The sequence below is a fragment of the Oncorhynchus mykiss genome, chromosome 16, assembly GCF_013265735.2.
Source record: "Oncorhynchus mykiss isolate Arlee chromosome 16, USDA_OmykA_1.1, whole genome shotgun sequence".
In the NCBI taxonomy this organism is placed as follows: Eukaryota; Metazoa; Chordata; class Actinopteri; order Salmoniformes; family Salmonidae; genus Oncorhynchus; species Oncorhynchus mykiss.
The window spans coordinates 69,111,480-69,127,109 of record NC_048580.1 but is presented as its reverse complement, the minus strand read 5'-3'; the positions used below and the strand labels follow the sequence as shown (position 1 = coordinate 69,127,109).

General features: G+C 46.0%; 2 protein-coding genes across 3 annotated transcripts in view; one reads left to right on the top strand and one right to left on the bottom strand.

Moving 5' to 3' along the window:
- LOC118939575 (regulator of G-protein signaling 3-like) overlaps positions 1-2,233 on the bottom strand; it is a 43,325-nt gene extending 41,092 nt beyond the window's left edge. Inside the window, exon 1 of the mRNA XM_036947660.1 lies at positions 2,150-2,233. The gene's annotated coding sequence lies outside the window, so the exon portion shown is untranslated. The remainder of the gene's footprint in view (positions 1-2,149) is intronic.
- Positions 2,234-3,643: 1,410 nt separating this feature from the next.
- Positions 3,644-14,094, top strand: LOC110492636. 2 transcript variants are annotated; one of them, XM_036947658.1, is made up of 5 exons: positions 3,644-3,793; positions 12,766-12,862; positions 13,227-13,391; positions 13,557-13,688; positions 13,797-14,094. In XM_036947658.1, exons 2-5 carry the CDS (start codon positions 12,766-12,768, stop codon positions 13,928-13,930), a joined length of 528 nt encoding a protein of 175 aa, XP_036803553.1. In that variant the 5' UTR covers positions 3,644-3,793; the 3' UTR covers positions 13,931-14,094. The 2 variants fall into 2 exon arrangements, with proteins under 2 accessions (XP_036803553.1, XP_036803554.1); XM_036947659.1 differs by lacking the exon at positions 3,644-3,793 and adding an exon at positions 4,458-4,754.
- The last annotated feature ends 1,536 nt before the right edge of the window (positions 14,095-15,630 follow it).

Here is a 15,630-nt window from a genome sequence, read left to right as displayed (position 1 = left end):
CTGCCACCTTGTGTCTAAATGTGGTAACCACACAATTGCGGCACTATTGAGTAGCTGTCGTCTGAATTCAAAATAACCACCTTCCCCTCGCCGCTCCATTTTTGCGTTCATTTGCACAAATGTCCCAAAACTGAGGAAGGGTTAATATCGTGTAAAACCCCAGGCGGATTTGGCCATTCAAATGTCATGCTCGTTTTAATAAAATTGGGGACATAAATTGCATCATTCAATTCACGAGTGTGTCCCGAAATTGATGGGTTTATTGATCCCATCGCCACTATCTGGTCGTTATCGGAGTTTCGTCAGCAACACGTGACAACGGAAAGCCCCCGGAGCAAGTTGTTGGTCGGGGGGTTCACCAATAGTAACTAGCAGAACTTTTTCACTTTTTAGCCATTTTGTATTTCTAAGAACCATTGGTCTGCAGCGCACGTTTGTTGGTGCATAATAATATAACCGACTGGGCACAGACGTCAATTCAACGTCTATTCAACGTAATTTCGTTGAAATAAAATGGAAACAACATTGATTAAACCAGCGCGTGCCCAGTGGGACTGTACTATGAGTTGTAGCACTGAAAGGCCGTGGTGTAAACTACTTAAGTAAAAACACGTTCAAGTACTACTTAAGTCGTTTTTTGGGGGGTATCTGAACTTTACTTTACTATTTATATATTTTTTACAACTTTTACTTTTACTTCACTACATTCCTAAAGGAAATAACTGTACTTTTTACTTGATACATTTTCCCTGAAACCCAAAAGTTATTCATTACATTTTGAATGCTTAGCAGGAAAGGAAAATGGTTCAATTCACACACTTATCAAGAGAACATCCCTGGTCATCCCTACTGCCTCTGATCTGGAGGACTCACTAAACAGAGAACATCCCTGGTCATCTCTACTGCCTCTGATCTGGAGGACTCACTAAACAGAGAACATCCCTGGTCATCCCTACTGCCTCTGATCTGGAGGACTCACTAAACAGAGAACATCCCTGGTCCTCTCTACTACCTCTGATCTGGTGGACTCACTAAACAGAGAACATCCCTGGTCATCTCTACTGCCTCTGATCTGGTGGACTCACTAAACAGAGAGCATCCCTGGGCATCCCTACTGCCTCTGATCTGGTGGAGTCACTAAACATAGAACATCCCTGGTCATCCCTACTGCCTCTGATCTGGAGGACTCACTAAACAGAGAACATCCCTGGTCATCCCTACTACCTCTGATCTGGTGGACTCACTAAACAGAGAACATCCCTGGTCATCTCTACTGCCTCTGATCTGGTGGACTCACTAAACAGAGAGCATCCCTGGTCATCTCTACTACCTTTGATCTGGTGGAGTCACTAAACAGAGAACATCCCTGGTCATCCCTACTGCCTCTGATCTGGAGGACTCACTAAACAGAGAACATCCCTGGTCATCTCTACTGCCTCTGATCTGGTGGACTCACTAGACAGAGAACATCCCTGGTCATCCCTACTGCCTTTGATCTGGTGGAGTCACTAAACAGAGAACATCCCTGGTCATCCCTGCTGCCTCTGATCTGGAAGAGTCACTAAACAGAGAACATCCCTGGTCATCCCTACTGCCTCTGATCTGGAAGAGTCACTAAACAGAGAACATCCCTGGTCATCCCTACTGCCTCTGATCTGGAAGAGTCACTAAACAGAGAACATCCCTGGTCATCCTTACTGCCTCTGATCTGGAAGAGTCACTAAACAGAGAACATCCCTGGTCATCCCTACTGCTTCTGATCTGGAAGAGTCACTAAACACATGCTTTGTTTGTAATTGATGTCTGAGTGTTGGAGTGTTCCCCTGGCTATCCGTTAAAAAAACAAACAAGAAATCTGTGCCTTCTGGTTTGCTTAATATAAGGAATGTGAAATGATTTATACTTTTACATTTGATATTTAAGCATATTTAAAACCAAATACATTTAGACTTTTACCAAACAAATACTTGTATTATTTTACTGGGTCACTTTTCTATTCATTTATCTTTACTTTTACTCAAGTATTTTTATTTATTTATTTATTTTTACCTTTATTTTACCAGGCAAGTCAGTTAAGAACACATTCTTATTTTCAATGACGGCCTAGGAACAGTGGGTTAACTGCCGGGGCAGAACGACAGATTTGTACCTTGTCAGCTCGGGGATATGAACTTGCTAGTCCAACGCTCTAACCACTACGCTACCCTGAGCTCCAAGTATGACAAGTGGGTACTTTTCCCACCACTGCTGAAAGGCATACATCCAACCACACACTGTAGATTTATTCAGGTCTCCCGTTGCAGTCAAATATACTTAGTCCTGTGCTGGTGAAAGATCGGCAAGCAGATTCAATGTACTTTTATATATACAAACCAGGGAGATATCAAAGAAGCAGTAAGAGGGTTTGTCCAAGTAAAGTGGACTCTGATGGTTACGTAATGTACCAGGAAAAAACACTGTTTATCAGAGGGAAGTTACTCTTTAACAGACTGGCCGAATCCATTGCACTGCTCTGTGTTAATATGGATTGAAAACCTCCTACTACAAGAATCTGGCTGTTAGTACTTCAGTCATTTCTTTACCATGTTCTGCTGAAATGGGTAGGTCAATTGTGCTACCAAAGTGGGTGTACTTTATGCTAACATTGACCTTAACCTAATAAAGCAACCTGGCACAATCACCTGCAGCTTATTCATATTTTCATGCTAGTCAAGTGAGTGAGTGAGTGAGTGAGTGAGTGAGTGAGTGAGTGAGTGTGAGTGTGTGTGTGTGTGTGAGAGAGAGAGAGAGAGAGAGACAGGTGCCTCTGAGTTAAGAGCTGCTGTCTACATTTGCTTGCTAAACAGCATACAGTACTGTGGAGTCCTTAACCAACCGCTCTTGTCACTCCCCCTCCTCTCCCCTCAGCGCCCACACCGTTGGTTTCCCTCCTGTGGATCACATACCAGCAGCCAAACAACTGTCAGGGGTTATGGTGGTTCGGGTCCTAAACCTAAATCAGGTCGGAACTTGATCCCATCTGGTCTCTTTCCCTTTTTCTAACACCCACTCTTCCTCCCGAAATACCGAGGTTCACATCTCACTCTTTTTCTAACACCCACTCTTCCTCCCGAAATACAGAGGTTCACATCTCACTCTTTTTCTAACACCCACTCTTCCTCCCGAAATACCGAGGTTCACATCTCACTCTTTTTCTGACACCCACTCTTCCTCCCGAAATACTGAGGTTCACATCTCACTCTTTTTCTCTACCCTCTCTTGGTCTCTCTCGTTCAACCTTTCACACGGCCTCTCTCGGCCTCTTTCTCTCTCTCTCTCTAGAGATCTTTTTCCATTTCCCCTTCACTGTTAAAGTAACTCTTTTCTAAGACCCCTCGTTCCTATAATAAAACTGACCTAAAGTGACCCTTTCTGCATTCCAGAGGCTCCCTGTTTCTGTCTCAGTGGAGTTCTCTGTAAGATCTGTGAAGGTGGAAAGGAGAAAAGTATTAAATATATATATATATATATATATATATATATATATATATATATAAAATATATATATTTTACAGTGCAATCCTATCCCTGCTCTAGTCTGCCAGTAGTGTCACATGCTTTCTCAGATTGTTTACTGGTTTAGTCTCTCTAAGCTCTCCCACACCCCCTCTCTGCCTTTAGCCCTCCCATTTTCTCCCCAAGAGCCAAAGCTGAGACACAGCCACAGTGCGCCAAAGCAGGCAATCGCTGAAGAGTGGGTGAACTTTTTTTTGTCCATATTGTTTTTCTCAAGGTCCACTCTCTCAGGACAAATGTGAGTACCCGATGACTTCAGAACCTTTGGGGTCAGAGAGGACTAGCTATTTGGGTCAGACAGGGGCTGGGTTGGGAGGGGTATTTATACCCTTTGGAAGGTTGAGAGGGGTCTCTAGACTTCTAATACAGAATGTGCAGACAGAAACTTCTACAAACAAAGGCATGAGCATTGGTACTGTTCCTCGTCAGGCTGTTGAGAGAGGAAAATGGATTGTGTTAATGGTATGCAATACTGTATTTGGATACAAATAATTGTAATATCTCTCAATGCCTTTTGAAATGAGGCATTAGGCTATTAGCCGGCCAATGCCCTATGTGTTAACTCAATTCTCCACAAGTTTCATTTGTAAACATTTGTGCCTTAAAAGACAGACACAACTCCATATTTGGAGAACAAATCACACTTTACTCCTTGATAAAAAATATGTCTGCACAAATGATTTTGCATAAATGTCTCAAAGTGTGTCTCATAAATGTATAATGGTCTGTGTCTGTTTGTCTGTCCGTCTGTGTGTGGAGATCATTTAGACATGGAGACATGGCTGCTGATGTTGAGCAACTGCCAGGTTCCAAAAATGTTCCTTGCTGGTATGTGTGTGTGTGTGTGTGTGAGTGAGAGAGAGAGAGAGAGAGAGAGACACACACAGACAGACAGACAGACAGACAGACAGACAGACAGACAGACAGAGTATTACTCTTGCAATTCAAACAAATCTCCAAAATTAGCTAGTATTCCCAGCCTTTCTGAATCGTCCCCTGGTTTTAGTTTAGTCTAAACCTGGAGTGGGGGGCTATAGTGTAATTAAGGACGCTTTCCCATATCCCCTGTATGATCCTGGAGCGTTCGGTACCCTGATCCGCGCTATAAAGAATATGTAAAACGGAAACGAATCCTGGACAATACCTGGGCTGTGGATTCAAGATTTAGGACCAGGGTAGCAGGTGGACCAGGGTAGCAGGTAATGTGACCGGCAACACGTGTCGTCAAACGTTCAAAATACAAATATGCAACACGAGCGATATTCGTTATTTTCTGTTGGTCATTAAACTTTTGTTCGCCAGTTAACTTTAGGTAGACATACTATTAAATAGCTAAAAAATACAAAAAAAGTGTTGAAATAAGGGCAAAGGGGCGACGTGGACTGTATGTGAAATGGAGACCTTACTGGAGACCTGGGGAGATGAGAGTATCAATGCGGAATTGTCAAACAAACGTATGGGAAACATTTGCGAATGTATGGGAGCAAAAGGCTATTTAAGCAACGCAGACCGGTGTAGGGCAAATATTTTTTTATTGTATAATAATGCTCACAATAGGCTACATTTAATTGAAGGTCTGGACGCGCGGCGGATGAAAAGACAACTGTTAATTAATGCTTTGACATTATTGACGCTATCATTGACTCACAACCAACCCAGTCGGACCTGTGGACACATCGTCAGAGACGATCCGGTGCCTGCTGCTGCAAGTCCAAACCAGGCAATGAACAGTTCGGCATTTGAAATGGACGATTCCTTCCCCAGTGGTAAATTGACAGTAGGCTATGCATAGCAATGGCACACTGTAGGTTAACGTGCGCTAGCTAGCAAAACATTATAACAACGTTAGGCCAAGTAACATTAGCCTATGATTAGTCCACTGATGATGCACACCGCTAATAAAATTAGGCCGTGTAACGTTAGGATAGGCTGTGAGTTATGTTGTTTTTCTAAAACATAAAAAACAAGACTAAGCCAATTCAGCATTTTGTTAATTTTATGATATTTTTTTGCAAAGCCTAGAGATTCTGTTTTTGCTTGTTAAAATACTGCTTCGTCGTGTTCATATTGCTTCATCCTGTTAATACTGCTTCGTCGTGTTCATATTGCTTCATCCTGTTAATATTGCTTCGTCGTGTTAACTGTTTCGTTGTGTTAATACTGTTTCGTCGTGTTAATACTGCTTCGTCGTGCTAATACTGTTTCGTCGTGTTAATACTGCTTCGTAGTGTTCATACTGCTTCATCCTGTTAATACTGCTTCGTCGTGTTCATACTGCTTCATCCTGTTCATACTGCTTCGTCGTGTTAATATTGCTTCGTTATGTTAATACTGCTTCGTAGTGTTCATACTGCTTCATCCTGTTAATACTGCTTCGTAGTGTTCATACTGCTTCATCCTGTTAATACTGCTTCGTTGTGTTCATATTGCTTCATCCTGTTAATACTGCTTCGTTGTGTTAATACTGCTTCCTCCTGTTAATACTGCTTCGTCGTGTTAATACTGCTTCGTCCTGTTAATACTGCTTCGTTGTGTTAATACTGCTTCGTTGTGTTAATACTGCTTCATCCTGTTAATACTGCTTCGTTGTGTTAATTAATACTGCTTCGTTGTGTTAATTAATACTGCTTCATCCTGTTAATATTGCTTCGTCGTGTTAATACTGCTTCGTTGTGTTAATTAATACTGCTTCGTCGTGTCCACGATTTTTCCTGTACCCAAGAAAGCAAAGGTAACGGAACTAATTGACTATCGATTCTGTCATCATGAAGTGCATTTGAGAGACTAGTCAAGGATCACATCACCTCTACCTTACCTGACACCCTAGACCCACTCCAATTTGCTTACCAATAGATCCACATATGATGCAATCACCATCACACTGCACACGACCCTATCTCATCTGGACAAGAGGAATACCTACAGTTGAAGTTGGAAGTTTACATACACCTCGGCCAAATACTTTTAAACTCAGTTTGTCACAATTCCTGACATTTAATCCTAGTCAATATTCTGTTTTAGGTCAGTTAGGATCACTACTTTATTTTAAGGATGTAAAACGTCAGAATAATATTTTGAATATTGAATTTTGGCTCATTCCTCCTGACAGAGCTGGTGTAACTGAGTCAGGTTTGTAGGCCTCCTTGCTCGCAAATGCTTTTTACGTTCTGCCCACAAATTTTCTACAGGATAAAGGTCAGGGCTTTGTGATGGCCACTCCACTACCTTGACTTGTCCTTAAGCCATTTTGCCACAACTTCGGAAGTATGCTTGGGGTCATTGTCCATTTGGAAGACCCATTTGCAACCAAGCTTTAACTTCCTGACTGATGTTTTGAGATGTTGCTTCAATATATCCACATCATTTTCCTTTCTCATGATGCCATCTATTTTGCATATATATAGCTTCCCGTAAAACTACAGTAAATACCACAGTATTCCCTTTTAGTGTTTTTGCGGACTACAACATTATTTTTCTCATGTGGGAACGTACCTCTTCAGAGACATTGTATATTGTTTCATCCCTTGCTGCTACTCTACTCTACTCCCCCCCAAAAAAAAACTACTTAAGTGGTACTTTAAAGTATTTTTACCTAAGTAAGTGGTACTTTAAAGTATTTTTACCTAAGTAAGTGGTACTTTAAAGTATTTTTACCTAAGTAAGTGGTACTTTAAAGTATTTTTACCTAAGTAAGTGGTACTTTAAAGTATTTTTTACCTAAGTACTTTGCACCACTGCTAGAAACAAAGCGTAGCTTAACCAACCCTTTGGCTCAACTTACCCCACTCTCCACCAGCGTAGTTACTTAGCCTAACTTGCTTTGCTATGAAGTCCCTAAAGAAGCTAGGCTTTTTCATCAACCTTAGTTTTTACGGCATTGCGCAGAGGATACGTTTTGGCTTATTGTTAAAATACCTGGTCACTTTAAAATGAAAGAGGGAGCCTCCCCAGTGAGAAAAATGACATTGAAATGACCACTAAAAGACGTATATGCTGAAAATATATATTTTTTGTTAATTGTTTCTATGGACAAAGTTCAACCACTCATACATTAACTTTGATCTACTAGTCAATAAAGAAAGCATTATATTATATGTATCATTGCTCTTACCTGTCACATTCCCTTTCAAAAGCTTTAACAACTGATAATGATCATGATCAAATTTATTGGACCAACAGACAAAAAAACAACAGAGCACTTCTCAGGAATGTCACGGAAACGTTATTTTGTTGTTGTTGTGCTATTAGTGTCATTAATATGTGGTTGTTTATCTACCTTTTAATTGAATGCACTGACTGTAAGTTGCTCTGGATAAGAGTGTCTGCTAATATCTAAAATGTAAATGTTTAAAAAAAAATGAACACTTGCAAAGCACACTGGGTATTATTCTAAACAAGACACAGGTCTTGCTCCCCTGCTCTGACGTTGCTGACGCATACCAGAGCTTAAAACGTCGGAACCAATATAGTCTATGTTTCACATGTTTGGACAACAGTAGAGAACAGTAGAGCAGGGGTTCCCAAACCTTTTTACTCAGCCCCCCCCCCCCCTCACCAATGCAGTAGAGCAGGGGTTCCCAAACCTTTTTACTCAGCCCCCCCCCCCCCTCACCAATGCAGTAGAGCAGGGGTTCCCAAACCTTTTTACTCAGCCCCCCCCCCCCCCCTCACCAATGCAGTAGAGCAGGGGTTCCCAAACCTTTTTACTCAGCCCCCCCCCCCCCTCACCAATGCAGTAGAGCAGGGGTTCCCAAACCTTTTTACTCAGCCCCCCCCCCCCCTCACCAATGCAGTAGAGCAGGGGTTCCCAAACCTTTTTACTCAGCCCCCCCCCCCCTCACCAATGCAGTAGAGCAGGGGTTCCCAAACCTTTTTACTCAGCCCCCCCCCTCACCAATGCAGTAGAGCAGGGGTTCCCAAACCTTTTTACTCAGCCCCCCCCCCTCACCAATGCAGTAGAGCAGGGGTTCCCAAACCTTTTTACTCAGCCCCCCCCCCCCCTCACCAATGCAGTAGAGCAGGGGTTCCCAAACCTTTTTACTCAGCCCCCCCCCCCCCCTCACCAATGCAGTAGAGCAGGGGTTCCCAAACCTTTTTACTCAGCCCCCCCCCCCCAATCACCAATGCAGTAGAGCAGGGGTTCCCAAACCTTTTTACTCAGCCCCCCCCCTCACCAATGCAGTAGAGCAGGGGTTCCCAAACCTTTTTACTCAGCCCCCCCCCCTCACCAATGCAGTAGAGCAGGGGTTCCCAAACCTTTTTACTCAGCCCCCCCCCCTCACCAATGCAGTAGAGCAGGGGTTCCCAAACCTTTTTACTCAGCCCCCCCCCTCACCAATGCAGTAGAGCAGGGGTTCCCAAACCTTTTTACTCAGCCCCCCCCCCCTCACCAATGCAGTAGAGCAGGGGTTCCCAAACCTTTTTACTCAGCCCCCCCCCTCACCAATGCAGTAGAGCAGGGGTTCCCAAACCTTTTTACTCAGCCCCCCCCCTCACCAATGCAGTAGAGCAGGGGTTCCCAAACCTTTTTACTCAGCCCCCCCCCTCACCAATGCAGTAGAGCAGGGGTTCCCAAACCTTTTTACTCAGCCCCCCCCCTCACCAATGCAGTAGAGCAGGGGTTCCCAAACCTTTTTACTCAGCCCCCCCCCTCACCAATGCAGTAGAGCAGGGGTTCCCAAACCTTTTTACTCAGCCCCCCCCCTCACCAATGCAGTAGAGCAGGGGTTCCCAAACCTTTTTACTCAGCCCCCCCCCTCACCAATGCAGTAGAGCAGGGGTTCCCAAACCTTTTTACTCAGCCCCCCCCCCCCCTCACCAATGCAGTAGAGCAGGGGTTCCCAAACCTTTTTACTCAGCCCCCCCCCCCCTCACCAATGCAGTAGAGCAGGGGTTCCCAAACCTTTTTACTCAGCCCCCCCCCCCCCTCACCAATGCAGTAGAGCAGGGGTTCCCAAACCTTTTTACTCAGCCCCCCCCCCCTCACCAATGCAGTAGAGCAGGGGTTCCCAAACCTTTTTACTCAGCCCCCCCCCCCTCACCAATGCAGTAGAGCAGGGGTTCCCAAACCTTTTTACTCAGCCCCCCCCCCCTCACCAATGCAGTAGAGCAGGGGTTCCCAAACCTTTTTACTCAGCCCCCCCCCCCCCTCACCAATGCAGTAGAGCAGGGGTTCCCAAACCTTTTTACTCAGCCCCCCCCCTCACCAATGCAGTAGAGCAGGGGTTCCCAAACCTTTTTACTCAGCCCCCCCCCCCCCCTCACCAATGCAGTAGAGCAGGGGTTCCCAAACCTTTTTACTCAGCCCTCCCCCCCTCACCAATGCAGTAGAGCAGGGGTTCCCAAACCTTTTTACTCAGCCCTCCCCCCTCACCAATGCAGTAGAGCAGGGGTTCCCAAACCTTTTTACTCAGCCCTCCCCCCCTCACCAATGCAGTAGAGCAGGGGTTCCCAAACCTTTTTACTCAGCCCCCCCCCTCACCAATGCAGTAGAGCAGGGGTTCCCAAACCTTTTTACTCAGCCCCCCCCCCTCACCAATGCAGTAGAGCAGGGGTTCCCAAACCTTTTTACTCAGCCCCCCCCCCTCACCAATGCAGTAGAGCAGGGGTTCCCAAACCTTTTTACTCAGCCCTCCCCCCTCACCAATGCAGTAGAGCAGGGGTTCCCAAACCTTTTTACTCAGCCCCCCCCCTCACCAATGCAGTAGAGCAGGGGTTCCCAAACCTTTTTACTCAGCCCCCCCCCCCCTCACCAATGCAGTAGAGCAGGGGTTCCCAAACCTTTTTACTCAGCCCCCCCCCCCCTCACCAATGCAGTAGAGCAGGGGTTCCCAAACCTTTTTACTCAGCCCCCCCCCCCTCACCAATGCAGTAGAGCAGGGGTTCCCAAACCTTTTTACTCAGCCCCCCCCCCCTCACCAATGCAGTAGAGCAGGGGTTCCCAAACCTTTTTACTCAGCCCCCCCCCCCTCACCAATGCAGTAGAGCAGGGGTTCCCAAACCTTTTTACTCAGCCCCCCCCCTCACCAATGCAGTAGAGCAGGGGTTCCCAAACCTTTTTACTCAGCCCTCCCCCCCTCACCAATGCAGTAGAGCAGGGGTTCCCAAACCTTTTTACTCAGCCCCCCCCCTCACCAATGCAGTAGAGCAGGGGTTCCCAAACCTTTTTACTCAGCCCCCCCCCCTCACCAATGCAGTAGAGCAGGGGTTCCCAAACCTTTTTACTCAGCCCCCCCCCCTCACCAATGCAGTAGAGCAGGGGTTCCCAAACCTTTTTACTCAGCCCCCCCCCTCACCAATGCAGTAGAGCAGGGGTTCCCAAACCTTTTTACTCAGCCCCCCCCCCCCCCTCACCAATGCAGTAGAGCAGGGGTTCCCAAACCTTTTTACTCAGCCCTCCCCCCCTCACCAATGCAGTAGAGCAGGGGTTCCCAAACCTTTTTACTCAGCCCCCCCCCCCCCTCACCAATGCAGTAGAGCAGGGGTTCCCAAACCTTTTTACTCAGCCCCCCCCCCCTCACCAATGCAGTAGAGCAGGGGTTCCCAAACCTTTTTACTCAGCCCCCCCCCCCTCACCAATGCAGTAGAGCAGGGGTTCCCAAACCTTTTTACTCAGCCCCCCCCCCCTCACCAATGCAGTAGAGCAGGGGTTCCCAAACCTTTTTACTCAGCCCCCCCCCCTCACCAATGCAGTAGAGCAGGGGTTCCCAAACCTTTTTACTCAGCCCCCCCCCCTCACCAATGCAGTAGAGCAGGGGTTCCCAAACCTTTTTACTCAGCCCCCCCCCCTCACCAATGCAGTAGAGCAGGGGTTCCCAAACCTTTTTACTCAGCCCCCCCCCCCCCCTCACCAATGCAGTAGAGCAGGGGTTCCCAAACCTTTTTACTCAGCCCTCCCCCCCTCACCAATGCAGTAGAGCAGGGGTTCCCAAACCTTTTTACTCAGCCCCCCCCCCCCCCTCACCAATGCAGTAGAGCAGGGGTTCCCAAACCTTTTTACTCAGCCCCCCCCCCCCCTCACCAATGCAGTAGAGCAGGGGTTCCCAAACCTTTTTACTCAGCCCCCCCCCCCCCCTCACCAATGCAGTAGAGCAGGGGTTCCCAAACCTTTTTACTCAGCCCCCCCCCCCCCCCTCACCAATGCAGTAGAGCAGGGGTTCCCAAACCTTTTTACTCAGCCCCCCCCCCCTCACCAATGCAGTAGAGCAGGGGTTCCCAAACCTTTTTACTCAGCCCCCCCCCCCCCCCTCACCAATGCAGTAGAGCAGGGGTTCCCAAACCTTTTTACTCAGCCCCCCCCCCCCCCTCACCAATGCAGTAGAGCAGGGGTTCCCAAACCTTTTTACTCAGCCCCCCCCCCCCCTCACCAATGCAGTAGAGCAGGGGTTCCCAAACCTTTTTACTCAGCCCCCCCCCCCCCCCCCCTCACCAATGCAGTAGAGCAGGGGTTCCCAAACCTTTTTACTCAGCCCTCCCCCCCTCACCAATGCAGTAGAGCAGGGGTTCCCAAACCTTTTTACTCAGCCCCCCCCCCCTCACCAATGCAGTAGAGCAGGGGTTCCCAAACCTTTTTACTCAGCCCCCCCCCCCCCTCACCAATGCAGTAGAGCAGGGGTTCCCAAACCTTTTTACTCAGCCCTCCCCCCCTCACCAATGCAGTAGAGCAGGGGTTCCCAAACCTTTTTACTCAGCCCTCCCCCCCTCACCAATGCAGTAGAGCAGGGGTTCCCAAACCTTTTTACTCAGCCCTCCCCCCCTCACCAATGCAGTAGAGCACAGAGTGCATTAAAATACAGTAAAGTACACGGTTTAGTTCAGTACATTAGAGTACAGTAGGGTACAATAGAGTACATAATACTGTACTTTTCTGTATTGTACTCTACTGTACTGAACTATACTCTACTTTTCTTTACTATACTGTGCTGTCCAAATCTGAACCAATTATAGACGTCGATGTTTAGATCAAATGTTTTGTCTGGTCTGGACCAGATGTCTGTGGACGTTAAAATCAAGGCCGGTCTGGACCGAAAAATGACATCTGTGGATGTTTAAATCAAGGCCAGGGCAGGTGGACCAAATATGGACGTATTTTCAACGTTCATGGACAACGACGTCGGACGGTGCTCACTGGGTCCGGATGGAATTATCAATTATGTAGAGACATTTAGTTGAGGTATAAATCTTGTTCTGTCTCTATTCCTCACCTGTCAGATGCTTCACCTGACAGCAGGACGAGTCGGGGGCTTGTTTTCCAGGCGCGCGGTGGTGGGACTGACCAACAGTGGTGCGAGGATGTCAAGCCACCACGGTATTCTTTGACATGGCACTGCATGCATAATTGTCTGTAGGAAAAAAAAAATATTTTCAGTATAAAAAAATAAATAATCACAATACACATATCCTAGTTTGTTGTGTAAATCCTAATTTTATTCGAGCAAGTTAAATTTGAAATAGCATGGCCTACTGCACCATTGCATGTATTGTCAGCAGATGGCGCTGTTGGCTTTAAGTGGTGAATGGTTTTACAAGCGCAAGGACCTGAGGTCTTATCACCCAGTGTAATGTCTACTTCTCTAACGTCTATAAACCTCTAAACCCTACCTTACAACTCCCTTTACCTCAACCTCCCCCTCACATAATCAATATTGTGTCCTATCGCTCCTGTACTGTAGAGGTATCTGACCAGGTGGACATGTCCCAGCCAATGTACTGGGATCGTCTGGACACCCCTCTGCCAGACAGAGCATGGATTGATGTCCTTGATTCTAAGGATAAGAGTCTGAAACAGAAGGAGAAGGGGCCATGGACTGCACTGTCCAAGGAGGAAAAAATTGCCTGTAATCCCCTCTCAATTCATTTAAAATAGCTTTATTGGCATGGGAAACATACTGAATGTTTACATTGCCAAAGCAAATGAAAATGTACTGTCTCATTCCTTCACATTTTACAGCCTTTCATCCTGCTACCCTTAATATTTCTCCTTCTCTGTCCTCCTTCTCCAGTGTACAGGCTGAAGTTCAACCACACCTACCCTGAGATGAAGAAGCCGTCCCATGAGTGGAAGACCGTGATTGGTGGGATGTTCATCTTCTTTGGCATCACTGGTCTGGTGGTGTTTTGGCAGGGCCACTATGGTACGAATTCTCATGGTTGATTGCTAAACTTGATAGACTTCCTCGAGCCTGTATCACACATGTTCCATCCTCAAAGCTGCTGTTCTCTTTCTCCCTTGTGTCGCACAGTGTACCCACCTCAACCTCACACTTTTGGTGAGGAGTGGCAGGCTAAGCAGATCCAGAGGATGCTGGACATGCGGGTCAACCCAATTGAGGGCTTTTCTGCCAAGTGGGACTACAAGAACAAACAATGGAAGTAAATGAAGTAATGGAATGGACGGGATACTGTACTGAAATGAGGAGCGGTTGGACTTGACAACACCTTGAGCCTCTGTTTAGCCAACAGCCTCTCCTTCCACCATAGTGGCAAGCTACCCATCTGAATCCATCCCCATACTGTTTAAGTAAAAAATTACAAAAAACGGTTGGCTTTCTTCTCTCTCCATCTATCTGAGAAAATATGTCTAACAATATGGGCTGCTTGTCCTAATTTCTGCTTTAGCATTCCAGTGGTATTGTGTCTGGTTTGGCCCTAAAGGAAGTGAATATTGTGTCTGGTTTGGCCCTAAAGGAAGTGAATATTGGAATTGCCTTGGTGGTCCCTGTGGTTCAGATACACTCAACTCTAACAAAAAACACAGCCTAGTATACTTCTGTTTTATCCCATAACTGTGAAACTCTTTATAGACATGCTCCGATACGTTGGCTTAAAAGACATGCTCCGATACTTTGGCTTTAAAAACATGCTCCGATACTTTGTCTTAAAAGACATGCTCCGATACTTTGGCTTTAAAGACATGCTCCGATACTTTGTCTTAAAAGACATGCACCGGAACTTTGGCTTTAAAGACATGCTCCGATACGTTGTCTTAAAAGACATGCACCGGAACTTTGGCTTTAAAGACATGCTCCGATACGTTGTCTTAAAAGACATGAACCGGAAGTTTGGCTTTAAAGACATGCACCGGAACTTTGGCTTTAAAGACATGCACCGGAACTTTGGCTTTAAAGAAATGCACCGGAACTTTGGCTTTAAAGAAATGCACCGGAACTTTGGCTTTAAAGACATGCTCTGGTACTTTGGCTTTAAAGACATGCTCCGATACGTTGTCTTAAAAGACATGCACCGGAAGTTTGGCTTTAAAGACATGCTCCGATACTTTGTCTTAAAAGACATGCACCGGAACTTTGGCTTTAAAGAAATGCACCGGAACTTTGGCTTTAAAGACATGCTCTGATACTTTGGCTTTAAAGACATGCTCTGATACTTTGGCTTTAAAGACATGCTCTGATACTTTGGCTTTAAAGACATGCTCTGGTACTTTGGTGACAAATAAGTATTTTTTTAGACCTCACACTTTGGACTGAATGTGTCAATGTGTAGTTCATACATGTATAATCTGAGCAACATTACTGTGTTACCTTAATTAGCCATGAAATCCATAGTTTGAAAGACTGTTTTCTAGAAGCTGTGCTGCACCGTATTCCCTACATTTCCCCCCATGTGGGCAAGCCCCCCAAGAAATTAGAGTTCGAGCCAATGAGATTCAGCCTCTCGCCATTTGTGACAGCTTGCGAGACTCACCCACAGCAGAGGGAGAGAGAGCAATAGCGTGGTGCACGTACAGTTGAAGACGGAAGTTTACATACACCTTAGCCAAATACATTTAAACTCAGTTTTTCACAATTCCTGACATTTAATCCTAGTAAAAATTCCCTGTCTTAGGTCAGTTAGGATCACCACTTTATTTTAAGAATGTGAAATGTCAGAATAATAGTAGAGAGAATGATTAATTTCAGCTTTTATTTCTTTCATCACATTCCCAGTGGGTCAGAAGTTTACATACACTCAATTAGTATTTGGTAGCATTGCCTTTAAATTGTTTATCTTGGGTCAAACGTTTTGGGTTTCCACAAGCTTCCCACAATAAGTTGGGTGAATTTTGGCCCATTCCTCCTG